Below are 18,965 nucleotides of genomic sequence, written 5' to 3' on the forward strand. Positions count from 1 at the left end.
AAGTGGACCTTTCTCCCAGGCCAGGCACAGAATAGCAAATTTGTCTTGGAAGTTGAGGATCCTTGCTATAATGGATCGTGGGTGTGTTTCAGAAGGTGGGGGACGCGGAGGGGTGCGGTGGGCACGCTCAATGACATTTGAAAAGGATGGTGCGTCAGGGAAACCAACAAAGCGGAGGTTATTCCTCCTCAAACGATTTTCCAAATGATTGATTTTGGTGTGTAGGGCCACCATTTTCCCCGTTAGGTCCCTCACCGTAACAGCTAAGGGGTGAACAACATCCTCAAGAAAGCTGATACATTATTCAGCCTCCCAGCTCTGTCCCTTAAATTTTGCACATCTTGCTTCAGGAGAGAAAAGTCCATGCGGACTGATAAAAACTGTGCAATGAGAGAGGCCTTGCATTCCTGTATAGCATGCATGATGGACTGGGTGGGCTCAGGAGGAGGGGAATCAGGGCCTGAGCTGTCCTCACTGTCTTTGGGGAAGTCCTGAATCTGCAGGGGGTCTGGCTGTGCACCGTGGGGAGCAGGGGCAGATTCACTTACCGGAGCCTGTGATTTCTTATGAGGAGTGGAGATGGGTGGCTGTAGCAGCATGCCATGCTGCTCTGCTTGTGTCCTGGAGTCATCTTGCCATCTGAATTGGGCCAGCTGTTCCGCTGCGGATGCTGGTGCTGGTGGCCTGTATTTCAGCATGGATGCCAGCCTGGAATGTTCCCACTACCGTGGGGAGTATTTAGAATTTGGTCCGGTGCAAATCGGACTGAGGATGCCTGCAGGATGCCACTCGGAAGACGAAGCTGAAGTCTCACACGTCTGCTCCCTCTGCCATCCGGACACACCCCCCCAGGAAAAAGGTGTCTCCTCTCCACTGGTGCTTTATCACCAATCCTTGTTTTCCTAAAAAACACACATTTTCTAAATCCAATTGTCATTGGGACAGAAAGTCAGGTGAAATCTTCTGAACAGGTGCACACAGACAGCAAAACAATTGTTACAGGGGTGATAACCCTTCTCTATGTTTTCCAAAAAGCTTAAAAATAGATGTTTTGGCTGGAGCTACACTTTAACAATGTACCAGTTCAAAATTACAAACAGATTCTACTTAAGAACAAACCTACAGTCCCTGTCTTTCTTGGGACCGCCTGTATTCTGCTGTTCAGAGTTCAGAGTATATAGAGCCTGGGGGCCCCACGCCTTTCCTTTTTTTAATTTGGGTGCGGGGTTCCCCTTAATATCCATACAAGACCCAAAGGGGCTGGTAATGGGCTGGAGGGGTACCCATGCCATTTTCCTCAATGATTTTCATCTATATTGACGGGACCAGACATTACATTAAAGCCGCAAGCAGTTTTAAATGACTTTTATTCCTTTAAAAATTTAATTTTGTGCAGGGACAGCTCTAAACAAGCATCATTAAAATCACTGCTCCGAAAAAAACTGCCATTTTTAAATCTTTTTTTTGTATTGATACATTTCCCCTGGGGCAGGACCCGGGTCCCCGAACCCTTTTTAGGACAATAACTTGCATATTGGCCTTTAAAATTAGCACTTTTGATTAAAGATTTTTCCTGCGAAAGTTCAGTCCGTTCGAAGGTTCTAATGAACAAACTCTGGGGTTTCGGCTCATCCCTACCCCTGATAGGGATGTTGGTACCTCTTGTATAAGACAATCAGATACCCTCTTAAAGGTCTTAATCTCCTACAATAGAAAAAAAAATGTTCAGAGCTGTGAGAAGCCGAGAACTTCATCATCTACCAGGCAGAGAAATATCGGCTGAGGGTGTATTCACACATCAGGTTTATATAGAAAGAAAAGGAAATACAAGTCGTACCATGCAGAATATTCTTCCTCTTTTATTATTTTATACAAATTCTCATTCTTCTGCCACACAGACTAGACACCCGACTGCAGCGATGTGCCCCCTCTGTGTCCTCCTCCTGTGTCCCCTCCGTGTCCTCCTCCTGTGGGCTCTTCTCTGTCCAGGCACAGGTATGTAAGAACATTATAAAGAGATGACAGAGTATTCTTTTCTTTTATGTCACTATTAATTCGTGACCTTTTTCATTATTTGTACAGTATTCTATAAGTTGAAACATTCTCCTTTATCATTGATACAAATGTAAATAACTTGGCCAGAGTACATATTATAGATACCCCGACTGCAGCAATGTGTCCCCTCCATGTTCTCCCCCTGTGTTTCCCTTCCGTGTCCCCCTCCTGTGTCCCCTCCTTGTCCTCCTCCTGTGTCCCCTCTGTGTCCTTCTCCTGTGTCCCCTCCGTGTCCTCCTCCTGTGTTTCCCTTCCGTGTCCTCCTCCTGTGTCCCCTCCATGTTCTCCTCCTGTGTCCCCTCCTTGTCCTCCTCCTTGTCCTCCTCCTGTGTCCCCTCCATGTTCTCCTCCTGTGTCCCCTCCGTGTCCTCCTCCTTGTCCTCCTCCTGTGTCCCCTCCTTGTCCTCCTCCTGTGTCCCCTCTGTGTTCCTTCCTGTGTCCCCTCCGTGTGCTCCTCCTGTGTCCCCTCTGTGTTCTCTTCCTGTGTCCCCTCCGTGTCCTCCTTCTGTGCCCCTTCCGTGTCCTCCTCCTGTGTCCCCTCCGTGTCCTCCTCCTGTGTCCCCTCCGTGTCCTCCTCCTGTGTCCCCTCCGTGTCCTCCTCCTGTGTCCCCTCCGTGTCCTCCTCCTGTGTCCCCTCCGTGTCCTCCTCCTGTGCCCCCTCCGTGTCCTCCTCCTGTGGATTCATTATAAAGAGGTGATGATGGAGTATTGTGATCTATTTTACATTTTTCCATCATTTCACTATTAATAGTTTAGACTTTTCCATGTTTGTATAGTATTCTATAAGTTGAAACATTCCCCTTATCAGTGATACAAATGTAAATATCTTGGCCATGCTTTGTATCAGGAATGTAATGTGTCATTATAAAGAGGACATATTATAGAATAAAATGTGTACTTTGTATCTCCAGTCACACTCCTTCCATGAAAACTAACATTGGCCAAAACCAGATAAATCTCTGATTGATGAATGGAGGAGGGTGGAAGGTGACAATGTTATACACAGATGGACAGTTGTATCCCCTCCTGCAGGGTGCCGCTCATTTCTTTAGTAAGAAAACGTTTACATTTGGAGCTCTACCATCCCCTGGGTATTCTGAGGATAGGACTATCAAACCTTCCTTTACATGGCTCCCCATCCATGGCTCCCCATCCATGGGCAGGGGCTAGCTGGGCCGGGGGGCAGAGATGCATTTTCCCCCTGGGCTGCTCTCATATGCTCTACAAAGGCCGCTCTGTCACCAACTCAGAACCGCACATGCGCAGTTTTTGAGCTGCCCGATTGCGCATATCCATCCAGTACGGTGAGACAGCGATGTCTCAGGACTGATAGTCTGTGTTACAGAGCACAGCCCCGCCCAGCCTCTTCCTCCTCCACACAAATGGCTGGCAGAGGCTGGACCTGCTCTCTCTTTCCCCGCCCACACTCCGGGCAGCCTGTGTGCTGTCTGTGAAGAGGATGTGTGGGTGGGAAAGTTAAATATGAGCAGTCGGCTTGAATACAGTGAGTCTCCTGGGAGGCTGTGACCGTCCAAGTAAGTGAGCTCCTCCCCTCTCCCTCTCTCTGCAGCTAAATCGTTTTTTCCCGTAGCAGCATGTGACACTACCTTGCTTGCCCTAGGTGTTATGAAGTGGGCACACACTGGGATGCTGCGGTTTGTCTGCAGTGCTGGTGTACTGGCAGTCTTCCTACATGTTGCCCCTGGTCCCATAGAGGTTGCACATTTTTACTGTATGTTGTGAAAGTGCAAAAAACGTCCTGCATGCTGCATCTTTGGTGCAATTCCAGAAAATGCAGCAAAAATGTGCAACCTGAAAGAAGTCTGAGGGACTATGGCTATGGAAAACTAGCAGTACACCAGTGTGAGCCCAATGACTTGTATTCACTTGCAGCAGGCACTGCCACTCCACTGAAAAGTGACAGAGGAGGTGATATCACATCTCATCCCTGCCTGTTTTAACCCCCTAAATGCCAATCCCTCCAAGTAATGGCACGGCTCACTTTGAACTCCGCCTTGTTTCCATTACTCTCAGTAGGTATTAGATGTGTTCTCACCTTATTGTTTGCACATCTACCTAAAGAGTTCTAAAAATAAGGTGGAGTTCAAAGTGAATTTCTACACCTAAGTGGAGCTCCCTCTCAAAAGATTTGAGGGTATTATTAAACCCAGAGACTGGTGAACTTAAGACCCCTTTCACACTGAGCCGCCCAAAGCGTTGGCGGTAAATCTCTGCTATTTTTAGCGCTGATGCTATGGGTGGATTTGCGACGCATTTCATCCACTAGCGGCGGCATTTTTACTCCCAGCTAGTGGCGAGAAAGGGTTAAAACTGCCTGCAATGCTCTGCTGCAGCAGCACATTGCCAGCGGTATAGCCGTGCTATCCCATTGATTTCAATGGGCAGAAGCGGTGAAGGTGCCCCCACAGAGAGTGACCCCTTCACACTGCCCCCACAGAGAGTGACCCCTTTGAACTGCCCCCACAGAGAGTGACCCCTTCGCACTGCCCCCACAAAGAGTGACCCCTTCACACTGTCCCCATAGAGAGTGACCCCTTTGAACTGCCCCCACAGAGAGTGACCCCTTCGCACTGCCCCCACAAAGAGTGACCCCTTCACACTGCCCCCACAGAGAGTGACCCCTTCACACTGTCCCCACAGAGAGTGACCCCTTCGTACTGCCCCCACAGAGAGTGACCCCTTTGAACTGCCCCCACAGAGAGTGACCCCTTCAGACTGCCCCCACAGAGAGTGACAGTTTATCTGCAAAAGTTTTATAGTATAATAGGGTAAATCCGTCTGGGCCCGGTGCTTTTTCCAGGTTTTAATGTTTTCAAGGCCTCCAAAAATTCCTCAATAGTGATTGGGCCATCAGTGTCCTCTGCTTCTTTGCCCGTCAATCTGGGCATTTCCGAAGCTTCTATATATGCCCTCGCCTCCTCTTCTTTAAATATCCCGGCTCCCTGATCTTGTGCCTCTAATTGATATAGGCCAATATAGTAGTCTCGGAATGCCTTGGCAATTGCCTGTGATGTATTTACCAATGTGTCATCCTGTGTTTTAATACGTTCTATATAATTTCGTGATCTTGTCACTTTCAGTGCATTGGCCATCATCCTACTAGGCTTATTCCCAAATTTATAAAATGTTTGTCTACCCTGGGTCATTGCTGCTTTTGCTTTATCTGTTAGCAGAGCATTTAATTCCTCTCGCAAGCAGGTTAGTTCCTTCTCTCTCAGGAGTGTCTGCGATTTCTTGTGTAGAGTCTCTAGCCTCTTGATATCCCAGAGCAAAGATTCTAATTGAGCCCCCTGTTGTCATTTTCTACGTGCTCCTGCTGATATAAATATGCCTCTAATATAGCATTTATGTGTTTCCCATACACAGAAAGGAGACACTTCCTCTGATTTGTTTGTTAAGAAAAACAATTCTAATTCCTGTGCTAGCTGTATCTCGCATTCTGGATCTTTCAGGAGGGTTTCGTTAATCTTCCACTGCCATTCTCGAGTCGTGGGTTCCCCCCATTCTATAACACAATTAGATGGTGTGTGATCTGAAATCGTAAATGAGCCTATGGAAGTCTCCCTAATGCATTGCAGCGCACTTTGCGACACAAAGACATAGTCTATCCTAGAATAAGTTTTATGTTTTGCTGAAAAAAAGATGTAATCTCTATCATGTACATGTAGAGTTTCTCCAACTGTCCCTTACCTGCTGCTCCTGAAACATTTTTTTTGCTTTTCGTAGTTTTATATATGACAAGTGAGAGGTTCCCCTTGAGGCATCCAAAGTTGGGTCTAATGTCATATTTTGATTTGCTTCTATCAACAAAATTCCCTCCTTATTTTAATGTATTACATCCATATATGTCGCCAAGGCTGCTACTTGACCCTCATTGGGCAGATATATATTTACCAAGGTAACCTTTTGATCATGTATTAAGCCCTTTACAATCAATAACCGCCCCTCCTCGTCTGTAATTGTCTTTATTTCTTTCCATGAAAGCTGTCTTGAAATCATAATTGCTACTCCTTTTGCATTTAAGGTCTGTGATGAACTATGATACACAATGGGATATCTATGATTTTCCAACTTTGGAATTTTTTTTTTTTTTTTAAAGTGTGTCTCTTGAAGAAATAGAATATGTGATCCAAGTCTCCTGGATTCCATATATAACTTGCTACGTTTTTTCTGGTAAATTTAGACCTTTCACGTTATACGATGTCAAAGTTATTTTCATCATATTAATATGCCAGTCTATTACAGAGGAAAGAGAAAAGGAGATAGAGAGACAAAGAAAAAAAAGAGACAGAGACAAGAGGTAGGGTCAGGCCTCGGACACACGATAGGTTAACCAGAGGACAACGTTCTGATGGACCGTTTTCATTGGTCCAAACCGATAGTGTGTGGGCACCATAGGTTATTTAACCATTGGTTAAAAAAAAGCCAACTTGCTTTAAATTTAACCGATGGATTCCTAACCGATAGGTCAAAACCGATCGTTAGTAGGCACGACCATCGGTTAAAAATCCACGCATGCTCAGAATCAAGTCGACGCATGCTTGGAAGGATTGAACTTAATTTTTTTCAGCACGTTGCTGTGTTTTTTACGTCACCGTGTTCTGACACGATCGGTTATTTAACCTATGGTGTGTGGGCGCGACGGACCATCAGTCAGCTTCATCGGTTGACCGACGACAACGGTCCTTCAGTTCCCCCCTTTCTCTCCCTCCTTTCTAATTACATCTGCCTTTCTGTTTCCAACGGGTCGGTTGGGGCTGTGTGCCATCCCCCCTGCAGCCATCCCTCTCCCTCACTCTATCCCCCCCTCTACCCTCTCTCCTTATCCCTCCCCCCCAGGTTCAGCCCATTGTGCTTATAAACTATGTGTGCCCCATTCACCATGTGTGCTTCCAGAAGTTGCAAGCCCTCCTCTCTTAACATCTTCCCCCTTTCCTACCCAATCTTTAATTAAACCCTTAGTCTATTTAAGTGTAAGTGTATTTCACCTCCGTAAGGGGTAGTATCATCCTACCCTACTGTACCCTAGTGTACCTAACTTACCCCACCAAAAAAAAAAAAAAAAAAAACACACTCGTATTGTCATATGTGATAAAGTGCCTTTGCAAAAACATTAACTCTTCCCCCTCCCCCCCCAATACTCGCGCCGGGAGTTCTCCTCTAATCTGACTTCATCCTTGCCCCAGCCGCAAGGCTGGGGCAAAAAAAAAAAATAAAATAAAAAAAATAATGATTTATTTTTATTTTTCCTTCGGTAGTCTATGTTCTTCCTATGTTACTGATTTGCCCCCAGACACTCTGAGGTCTCCCTCTAACTTATTCTCTTTCAATCCTTTTCTTCTATCCCTTGGCCTCCTAGATGGAATTATTGTATAGACGTGGGGCATAGTCCATCCGTTCTGGTAGTCCTAGCCAATTCGGTACTTCGAGGGCCCCCCCCCCCCCCCAAAAATGTAAAAAATTCAGGAAGCTGCACTGGTTCTCGTAAATTAAAGCTCCGTCCTTCCTTTTTCACAAGCACAGCCAACAGATGTCCCCATCTATATGTACCACCATTCGATAAGATATAGTCCAGAATTGGTTTCAACATTCTTCTCCTCATTTTCGTTTGTCTACACAAATCTGGAAAAATTTGTATCCGCCCCCCCCCCCATATTCCAATGTTCCCACCTGCCATGCCGCTCTAAGAATGTCTTCTTTTACTTAAAAAAAATGTATCCTGCATAAGACATCTCGTGGATTACTCTGGGTGCCATTCGCTGTGGTGGGAACTTTATGCACTCGATCTATCTCAATATGAGTCTCTGGGGGATTTTTTAATAATTGATTCAAAATATCCATCACCACTGTTCTTAACTCTGAGCCATCAAGATTCTCCGATACCCTTTGAGGCAAATATTGTTTCTCCTACTCCTATTTTCGCTTTCTTCTGCTTGGAGCTGTAGCATAGTTAGCTGCTGTGTTTGTGTATAAACGTTATCTTCCAGCATCCTATGACGCATATCTGTAGTGCTTTGCTTATTTTCCACTTTGCACGCCCTGTCCTCCACCCGCCCTACCTGGGTTTGGACCTCCTCGATCTCACCCCGGAGTGCGCCGGTCAGATCGAGCATAATCTCTTGTATATCTTTCCTAGTGGGTAATGCCTGAATAAGCTGAAAACGTTTTCTGATGTCCATTTCTCCTTCATGTTCAATTTGCACTATTTGCTGACTATCCTGAGCGTTTGTCGGGCGTACCTGTATGTCGGGCTCCACACTCTTTTGAGTCTTTGAGGGGGTCCACTGAGCCTGTTCTGCGTTTTCATCCATGGCAGCTAAAGCTTCTCTTGCCTCCCACGCTACTCAACTCCGCAGTTGCTGCGCCTGTTGGGGGAGAGAAATCGCCTGTGCCAGTGCTGAGACTTCTGGCAATGCTTCCCGTATCAAAACGCTCCTTCACCTCCTGTACTTTTCCTCGCCTCCTGACGCATGTCTTGTAGGGGGTCCTGTCTCCCCGACATATAACGGGTAGGGTAGGTGTGGGCTGGTGTGTGCAGTACACCTGAGCCTGTCCCACTTGTCCCGCTTTCCCCCCTCTTCCCCCTACTTTGTATGAACAGGAATGTACTTTAATAACAGTAGTGGTGGGATCGGTGGTAGTGCTATCTACCCAGGCCCGAAGCTCCATGACCGGGACCGCGGGACCCGCGGACCCGATCACCGCTGGAGTCCCGCGATCGGTCCCCGGAGCTGAAGAACGGGGAGAGCTGTGTGTAAACACTTCACTTCCCTTTTATAGGGATACACAATCGATGGCGTCACGCCTACAGCCACCCCCCCTACAGTTAGAAACACATATTAGGTGACACATAACCCCTTCAGCGCCCCCTTGTGGTTAACTCACAAACTGCAATTGTCATTTTCACAGTAAACAATGCATTTTAAATGCATTTTTTGCTGTGAAAATGACAATGGTCCCAAAAATGTTTCAAAATGGTCCGAAGTGTCCGCCATAATGTCGCAGTCACGAAAAAAATCGCTGATCGCCGCCATTAGTAGCAATTTTTTTTTATAAAAATGCAATAAAACTATCCCCTATTTTGTAAACGCTATACATTTTGATTTTTTTTACCAAAAATAGATAGAAGAATACGTATCGGCCTAAACTGAGGAAAAAAAATGTTTTTTATATATTTTTGGGGGATATTTATTATAGCAAAAAATAATTTTTTTCAAAACTGTGGCTCTATTTTTGTTTATAGCGCAAAAAATAAAAACTGCAGAAGTGATCAAATACCACCAAAAGAAAGCTCTATTTGTGGGGAAAAAAGGACGCCAATTTTGTTTGGGAGCCACGTCGCACGACCGCGCAATTGTCAGTTAAAGCGACGCAGTGCCAAATCGCAAAACTGCCTAAAGGTCCGGGTCTTAAGTTGTTAATTCAGCCACAATGATTCAAAACAGTTCATTAAGTCTCTCCTGTGCCATTTAAAGGGTTAATTGCAGTGTTAATTCAGCAGTAATGGGTATATGGGCATAGTTATCATTTTCCTTACCCCCTCCGTGCTCTTTGTCCTTAAGTCTGTCTGGTTTCTCCCTCAGACTCCTTTCCGACTCCTTTCACTGACACTTATGAGGCTCTGCTGCTCCCCTTTCTCCACATGTCTCAGATACTACACTTCCCAGTGTCCTGTTCAGTCTCTGCATCACTCAGGTGTCTCCCGAGAATCACACTCCCCTCCGACGGCGAGCTCCAGCAGTGTACCACAGCCCCACCTCTCCACAGCCAGCTCAACCCTCAGCCAGGGATGGACTGGCCATTTGGACTACAGGGAGTTTCCCAGTGGGCCGATGGCTCAGTGGGCCGGCTTCAGTGACAGCGGCCTGGGAGTTTCTCACTTCTGCCTAATCTTGTCCCATAAGAGGGGGGCACCAAACTGATTCTTTGCCCCGGGAGAAATAATGTCTAGCTCTCCCACTGGTACTGCCTATAAGAGTACCAGTACCAGCCGTTCTACTGTAATAAAGTAAAACGGCTAGTGGCTAGTGAAGGGGGAGAGGGGGGCTTGGGTGGCCGGGGGGTTGCGGGAGTTGTCCGGCCGCTGTGGGAGAGACCTGTCAAAGTGGGCCAGTCTGGATGAGGTCCAGGGCCAAATTTTTGTCCCAGGCCAGCCCTGCCCTCAGCCTCCGGGTGTCTTGGTGTGGAAGCCCGTTTGACTTCCACTCACACACGGGGACCCTCAACGGTGGCGGGAGCGGTAGCGGGGTCCGTGTATCCCAGCAGGTGAGGACACTTTCTAAGGGTGGGCAGCCGGAGTGGTCCCGTTATATCTTCTCGCAGGGATATCCAGGGGCGCTCACAATCCCGGAAAAAACTATAATCAGTTTAGCTTCACTTCACTATTCAAACAGCTCCCGCATCTATACCAGCAGCTCCCCCAGTCATTCAGTCATTCAGCTCCCCCGTTCCAGGGCATCTCGGAGGTTGCAAACGTACTCCTGTAAGACCGCTACTCTCACAGCGCTGTCGGGGCCCGCTCACTCCATTACACAGTCGCCCCTCCCCTAGTCAAACGGAAGTCAAAATGTTTGTTTTTAATACTATTATTTTCTATTCTATTCAAATTTCAGAAGATGATTATAAGCTTTCTATTTAATTCTATTCTTTTTTTATTCTATTATATTCCATTCTTTTTGTTTCTCTCCTATCTTGCTCTGTTTTACTCTATTTTATTTTCTATTCTTTTCTATTTTTGTATTATATGCCTTTATTTTTCTATGCCATTTTATTCTCTTTGAAAAATGGAAAACAATTTGAATTCGAACAAAGCGAGTTTCGAAAACGGAATTAGAATAGAAAAAAATATATTAGAATAGAAAAGAATATAACAGAAAAAAAGAGTAGAATATGATAGAAACAAATTGAATATAACCATCTTCTGAAATTTAGAATAAATAATAAATTTGAATAGAATAGATTTTTTTTTCGTTCTTCACATGTCTACCCCCCGGGCATCTCCCAGTTTCACGCCGGCATGATAAATAGTGGGAGGTGTCCGGCGCCACGGAATTGGCACCATAAACCGCTCCCCACATATGAATAAGCCAAGATGGCGGAAAGCACGCAGCACAGTGACACAGAAGAATGACGTCACACGTGTGGCCTCATGTGTGGCGCCGATGCGCATGAGAATGCCAGTCTGCCCAATACCCAACACCCAGGGAGCAGACAAGGAGGGATAGGGGCGGGGCCTGGTGCCCATTGCAGCTACCGGATACTAGACAACAAGCCCCTCCCACTGATCCAGATGTTGGATTTTTTTTATTTATTAGTCTCATGGGATTCCAGATGGTTCTTCATCAATGTGTGTTATATGAGGGGGAAGGGGAGTACACTGTGACCTGACTGGGATCTGTATTCTGTCTGTACAGGAAATGTCCCGAGTGTTCAGGAGGAAATATTCACCCGGCCGGGATCTGATCTTCTCCTCCCCGTCAATCGTCATCTCACCCTCACCCATATAAATAAAATGAGATGTGACCGGATTGAATGGAGATATAAAGACCGACCCAGACACACTGAAGCCAGAATATTTCTACACAGGGAATGTACATTGGATAGATATAAGATCGCACTCTTCCCCAATATGAAGATATCAGAGAATGGAAGTCTCATCATATCCAATGTGACTCCGGAGAATGACGGGATATACTTTGTGTATATAGAGAACTCTGTAGGACGCCATATACAGAGACATTATTACACCGTCCATGTAGAAGGTAAGTCCACCCAACCCCCACCTCCAGTCCTAGCAGTGTCCTCCCCGCTCCGTGTCTTTATATCCATACATTATATAGGAGAAGATCTGGGAGAGACGTATGTACAATGTCCTCTGATTACTGCCCCATCCTCACCATTCCCTGTGGATTCAGATCTGCAGTGCTCAGCCCTCCTGAAGTTGCTGTGATCTGAACTGTGATGTGCCTTCTGTTCGGGGTCCCCATGTGGTAGATGTGACCATTGATGGGGGTGTGACAGATCCCCAATACACACACTGACAATGGAGGGTGGGGCTTCTGCCAACAGCAACCAATCAGGTTTCACCTCTTAGGAAAGAGAAGTTTCTAATAGGAGTTTCTGTCATATTTCAGGTTGTCAGTAATATAATGGACTTCTTCAGTAAATCATAAATGTTTTGTCAATAAAAAAAAAGTTGTGTGGGGGTGACAACCCTGATGGGGGTCACATGACTGAAGAAAATGGGTGTAATGTTAGTGGGGGAGGGGATTTAGTGTTTGGGGGAGGGGTGCACACAGACACAATCTATCTCCTCCAGTCTCCAGGAAGATGTCTGCACACCTGTTTAGAGGTAAGGATGGGGGAGGGGCATGCTGTGTATATATTGGACCTTATCAATGGAAATGATTGTCTCTCTCAGTTCCAGTATCGGTTCCACTCCTCCATGTCTCATGTCTCCGGAATGGCAGCGCTGAGATCTCCTGCAGGGTGGAGGCAGGGACTAAGCCGAATATCCGTCTATCTGTGATTGGAGGATCCCAGGAGAGATATTCCACATCCGCCAATAACATTACAGCCATTGCCATTCCGGGGCCCTGGAACATCACCTGTACTGTGGAGAATGGGGTCAGCCGGTCGGAGGAGAGCAGAGCCGGGGTCACCTGTCCAGGTGAGGAGACATCAGAAGTGGATGAGAAATGTCTGTAGATGACAATATAAAGGAATTTTTTTTATCTAAGAGACACAGGTGCAGATACCCCCCTCCAAGTCACCCATTGTCTCCACCCCCTACCCACCTCGGGGGGCCATGAAATTTGTATCAGTGGCGTCACTAGGGTTCGTGTCACCTAGTGCGGTAAAACATGGTGTCCCCCCCCCCCCCCCCCGCCCTGGGGTACTGAGTAGGCTAGTGCATCGATGGGGCTTTCCCCCCAGCCTGCCACAGTGGATGGAGCCAGAAATATGATTGGGGCTGTGGATGAAGCTGGTGGGATCGGGGGGTGGATGGGGCTGGGATGGGATCAGGGTGGTGAATTGAGCTGAGATGGGATCAAGGTAGTGGATGGAGCTGAGATGGGATTGGATCGGGGGGGAGGATGGAGCTGAGATGGGATCAGGGGAGGGGGGAAAGGTACCAGGATAGGATTTGGGTAGTGGATGGAATCGGGATAGAATCAGGGGGAGGGGGGTGGATGGGGCCGGGATGGGATTGGGGTAGTGGCTAGAGCTGGGATGGGATTGGGGTGGTGGATGGAGCTGAGATTGGATCGGGGTGGTGGGTGGAACTGAGATGGAATGGGATCAGGGGGGAAGGATGGAGCTGGGATGGAATCAGGGTGGTGGATGGAGCCGGGATGGGATCGGGGGGCAGGGATGGGATTGGGGTAGTGGATGGAGTCGGGATGGGATCAGGGTGGTGGATGAAGCTGAGATGGGTTTGGGGTAGTGAATAGAGCCAGGATGGGATGGGATCAGGGGGAGGGGGTGGATGGGGCAGAGATGGGATTGTGGTAGTGGATGGAGCTGAGATGGGATCAGGGTGGTGGATGGAGCTGAGATGGGTTTGGGGTGGTGAATGGAGCCGGGATGGGATGGGATCAGGGGGAGGGGGTGGATGGGGCAGAGATGGGTTTGTGGTAGTGGATGGAGCCGGGATGGGATCAGGGTGGTGGATGGAGACGGATGGGATCGGATCAGAGTGAAGGATGGAGCAGGGATGGTATCGGGGTGGAAATGGAGTTTGGATGGGATCTTTGTTCTAGGAGGTGCTTTGGGAGGAGAGAGGAATTGTGCTGGGGGAGGTGGAATGTTCAAACTCAAATCTGCCCCCCTCCTAGCGCAAGTCATCTCTAAACCAAAACAAAGCACCCCCTAGCACATATCTTCTTGATCCTGTGGAAGGATCAATACCTTACTTACTGACAGAACGGCAATCTGCCTTGTTTACATGGCTGGAGTTTTGCTTCATTGTTAGCTCACATAACTGAAAATAAAGGGGCTCCCCAACTACCCTTTTTGCTCCGGAGTCCGCTGTATCTATAAAATTGTGTAATCCAAAAAATAAATATGAAAACAGCTGTAGAGACTGCCCCAGAGAATCCAGTACAAAAACATATCACTTATCCAAAAATAATTATATACAATTATCACACAGCCATATAAATAGAAAAAAAAACCTTACATAGAAAACTAAAGAACATACCATGGTATCAGAAAACCCAATAAAACATAACCCACCATGCCGTATGTGGGACCCGGCTATAGCTTAGAACATACAGTATACTATTGGTAGTGTTTGGTGAATTTGATGGCCGGTGACTCTCTCACATGGTCATCTCCTCACCAGTTTAATTTCATCCTGTAAAGGGACACATGCCTGTCAATCCCCCCCCCTTCTCCTAAAGTAACTCTTTCCTGCAATATCCAATCCAATATCTTAAAGTGCCCCTCCTCATCAACTTCAACTATTAAGGAGAACTGTGCCAACTATTTTGCCTCTTAAAGAGAATCATTCTATTCACCATTTTAAAAAGTGATGGCACCTTTCCACTGCACACCAACACAAGGGCCCCAACTAAGGGTTCATATACTATTGGCAGTGTTTGTTGGGGGGTGATGTGATGGCTGGTGACCCTATCACATGGTCATGTCTTCACCCAACCCGCTGTCATTGTGTGATGATAATCTGACCTTCTTCTATTCTCCATGTTTACTGGAAAAGTTATTAAATTTCCGGCTACGTCCTTATCAAGAAGACCACCAGAATCCCTGTCCTGTTACCAGTGTGACTGTCCTGTTATACTGACACTGCTGGAATGAAGATCTGACGGGGAATGACATATAATATTACCAGAGCTTTTTTTCTCAGAAAATAGGTGCAGGAACTCAACCACGACCCCTTTCAGATTTCACAAACAGTAGAAAGGTCTTAAAGGGGCATTAAATACCAGGATTGCATTACATACAGAGTGCTTCTGTACAACTCTCTCATTGTTTTCCCATATTTTCTCTCTATTTAGACAACAGTCAGTCTGGGATGTGGTCAGGTTGGGGTCACCTCCTGTCCCATGGTGTGATGTGTGTCCTCAACACTGCGCTCCTCATCTATATAGTCACTGGCCTGAGGAAGATGAAGAATGAGAAGAATCAGAGTGAGAGGAGGACAAGGAGAAGGGATCAGACCGAGATGGAAATGGAACCAACTTACTACAATTAAAGTCACTGAAACATTTCCCCAGATTGTCAGCCTGAAAATTGTGAGAGAATAATAACATGGAGTATGTAAAGAAACTCAAAAATAGGCTGCAACCATGGTCTGATCTGATTCAGTCAACCATGTTCTGCCATCTTCAGCTTTAGCTTTGAGCAGGCAGGTTTCTCTGTCCCAGCTACTGGAACAAAGGAAAAAATTGCACCTTCAGTCACCCTTATGCCCACTATTTCAATACCACCTTGGTGAAATTACTGGCTTTATGGCTTCTGACATTTCAGCTGGTGAATATAGCTCTCTTCTATCAATTTGTGGCTTTTGCTGTACCGCAGGTCCAGGTAAGCTCAACCCATAAGGGCATCACTATCCTCCAGCAATATGTGGAAGGTAATGTCGCTGGACCATGTGGCAGGGACATTGCTATTTGCCCATATTTGGTCAGTAATGTCATTCACACCTTTGTTTACATGGCTGGGGATTACAGGGTGGCGTCATTGAATGCTAAGGACATGGCAGGTGCCAACACCTAAAACTTCCTCAGGAGTTTTGATATATATTAGTGGTAGAAATACAACTACTATATAGGATGTTCATCTCCCACCAAACAGCTAGAAGATGAGAACCCCAACAGCCAAAGTTTGTTCCAAACTTGTGTTCAAACCGAACCCTGAGCTCATCCTCACTTTTTGTGAATTTCTGTGCTGAGTTATGGTGTTTGTGCACAAAAATACTCCAAACCTAATTTTTCTGTTGCCGTTTCGCAGTGTTAAAAATGGGTCTATTTGTTTTGCTGGGTAAATACTGCATGGACTATTCATGTTTGTGTTGCTTATTACAGTGCATTGTCATTAAAATTGGACAACACTCTTTGCTTCCTCATGCTGCTTCTGAGTTGGCAACATTTTTTTTGCTTTGATACAAGTTACATCATGATTTTAATATTTTCCGTTGGTCCTATTTGAGTGCACTGGCCTCCTGAACTGTTTAGGATACAGACATAGTAGTGTGGACTAATATTGATCTCTTAAATAGAAATTGCCTGATTTCACTGTGTACCTGTATAAGTTATGGCCTATGAAAAATCTATGCTGATACTTTGTACGCCATTTGTCACAAAAAAAAAAAAAACAGAGTCTGCCTGCTCTCTGCCTCTTGAATTGCCTCCTATATAAAGGAATTCAATCTTGTGTGTCCTTTGTGTGATGGCTGAAATAAAACTTCTCCCTGCTTCTACAGTTAAATCCTATTTGAAAGGATGAGATTATGTGTATGGAACTGTATTATGCTTTTATATTCTCTCAGAAAAATTACGTATATACATTTTTATGGCTGAAACATACCCAACCTCTGCCTCTAAAATTGCCTCCTATTATAACAGATGAGCTTCTGTGTAGCAAAGTAGTATCATTTTAATATAGTGTGAGATATGACTTCTCCCTACTTCTCATATTGCCTTCTATTAAAAAACATTCAACTTTTTTAAATCTGTTAAATTATTATATAGCGACCCGGCACAAATACATTTTCATTTAATATTTTAGGCTATTCAATGTGTATACCTAATTAAAAAACATGATGCTGATTAAGCTTTCAGTCGACAACTTCCCATTTATTTTCTAAATGTTGACACTACCAAGAGCAGGAACAGGTCCTTTTCAAACCATCAATGGCCCAGTGACCAAGATATGGATGACATATGTGTTTGTTAAACTTTGAAGGAAATTATCTTACAAATCGATGCCTTTGGGACTCTACTCTTTGCAAACCTCCCAGGGCACTTCCTCAGACAGTCATAAGGTACTTACTTCCATAGTCTCAGTCATGGACTACCTTTATTTTCCATTTTCAGTGCCACTAGCATTCAGTTTTATTAGATGACTTGATATGGGTGCATTTTCATACCTTATTGTTGTTACAGTTTACTTTTCCTTTCTCTTTTCCTTACCAAGATGTTAATAAATCAGCTTGTCATGTCTAAAAATCCTCCCTTCTCTAAGAGCTTTAAAACAGCAAACTTTCTGTGTTTTCGAAATGCGATTACAAACGCTCTGCTATTTGAATTCATGTATAATGAACAGCGATGAATGTTTTTTTCACCACCTCTATTTTATTTTGTCTAAATGTGAGCCTGATCACATATTTTTCTCTTGAACTATGACAATGATTATATGTAAAAATTGTTTCAATAAAATATGATTTGAAAAAATAATTCAGAAAAATATGTTTCTTCTCTCTGTCTCCACAATTGCTTTACCTCAAAAAGGATGAGATTCTGTTCAACAAATCTTAACAATTTTTTTATGTCTTTTAAAGAATTCAGCTAAATTTGATATTTCTGTCTACAGAAAAGCTGTCTCTCTGCCTCCTAATTTTCCTCTTAATAAAAATAATGATATTTTATTCAGAAAATCTTTTTATAATCTGTCTGAAAAATATAGTTTAATTTAATATTTTTAGCTGTAAAAGGCCTACTGTCTGCCTACAAATTTGCCTCCTATTAATAATAGGGATCAGATTCTTGGTAACAAATCAGTATTGTTGTTATGTTCTGTCTCTGAACAAATACAGTCTAATTTCATATCTGTTGATGAAATCTGCCTGTTCTCCTTTAGAAATTGTGGCCTATCCAAATAGGTTTAAAGCAAGGAATGCAATTCTGTAAATTTAGCCTGTATAAAATGTAAAATAACAAAAAAATAGTTATGTATAGATGCAATCTGCCTGTTATCCAAAAGGCTTAAAGTAATATTAAACCTTCCTTTTATTTTAAATGACAATAACAAACATGGAATACCTACCTGCTCTGCAAAGAGCAGCCCTGATCCTCCGCTTCTTAGATCCCTGTCAGCACTCCAGGCCCCTCCACTTCAGCGAGTGCCCCCATGGGAAGCTGCTTTCCATTATGACACGCATGTGGGCTCACTCCTGAGCCACCCTGCCTATGGGCCAGATTCACATAGAACTGCGGCGGCGTAACGTATATACGTTACACCACCGCAAGTTTTCATCGCAAGTGCCTGATTCACAAAGCACTTGCGATGAAAACTACGCCTCCGGCGCAAGGCGGGCCAATTCAAATGGGCGTGTGCCATTTAAATTAGGCGCGCTCGCTCGCCGGACCTACTGCGCATGCTCCGTTTCCTTACTCCCGCCGTCCTTTGCGCGCCGTGACGTCATTTTTTCGAACGACGACGCGCGTAGCATACTTCTGTATTCCCGGACGTTTTACGCAAACAACGTTAAATTTTAAATTTCGACGCGGGAACAACGGCCATACTTTAGACAGCAATACGATTGCTGACTAAAGTTAGGGCAGGTCAAATAACGACTAAAATTGCGACGGGAAACTTGACTACGGACGACGTAGCGAATGCGAAAATCCATCGGGGATCCGCCGTAACTGCTAATTTGCATACCCGACGCTGGTTTACGACGCAAACTCCACCCAGCGGCGGCCGCGGTATTGCATCCTAAGATCCGACAGTGTAAAACAATTACACCTGTCGGATCTTATGGATATCTATGCGTAACTGATTCTATGAATCAGTCGCATAGATAGAAACAGAGATACGACGGCGTATCAGGAGAAACGCCGTCGTATCTCTTTGGTGAATCTGGCCCTATGTTTTTTGACACAGACTAGACAACTAGACCCCACCCCCTGCTCCCTCATTACAGC

The 18,965-nt window shown here is 45.3% G+C and overlaps 1 protein-coding gene across 1 annotated transcript; it reads left to right on the plus strand.

Annotated features, from left to right (window-relative positions):
- Window positions 1-1,765: 1,765 nt before the first annotated feature.
- LOC120921629 lies at window positions 1,766-12,025 on the plus strand. Its single transcript, XM_040334143.1, has 2 exons — window positions 1,766-1,995; window positions 11,490-12,025. The coding sequence occupies exons 1-2, from the start codon at window positions 1,839-1,841 to the stop codon at window positions 12,023-12,025; spliced, it is 693 nt and encodes a 230-aa protein (XP_040190077.1). The 5' UTR covers window positions 1,766-1,838.
- Window positions 12,026-18,965: the final 6,940 nt, after the last annotated feature.

The sequence above is a fragment of the Rana temporaria genome, assembly GCF_905171775.1.
Source record: "Rana temporaria chromosome 2 unlocalized genomic scaffold, aRanTem1.1 chr2j, whole genome shotgun sequence".
NCBI classification, from domain to species: Eukaryota; Metazoa; Chordata; class Amphibia; order Anura; family Ranidae; genus Rana; species Rana temporaria.

What these genes read in the sequence shown, in the direction of transcription:
- LOC120921629 (XM_040334143.1), top strand. Translation starts at nt 1,839, where the DNA reads ATGCAGAATATTCTTCCTCTTTTATTATTTTATACAAATTCTCATTCT. An exon ending in TCTTCTCTGTCCAGGCACAG is followed by an intron (nt 1,996 to 11,489) that starts GTATGTAAGAAC and finishes CTGTCTGTACAG; the next exon opens with GAAATGTCCCGAGTGTTCAG.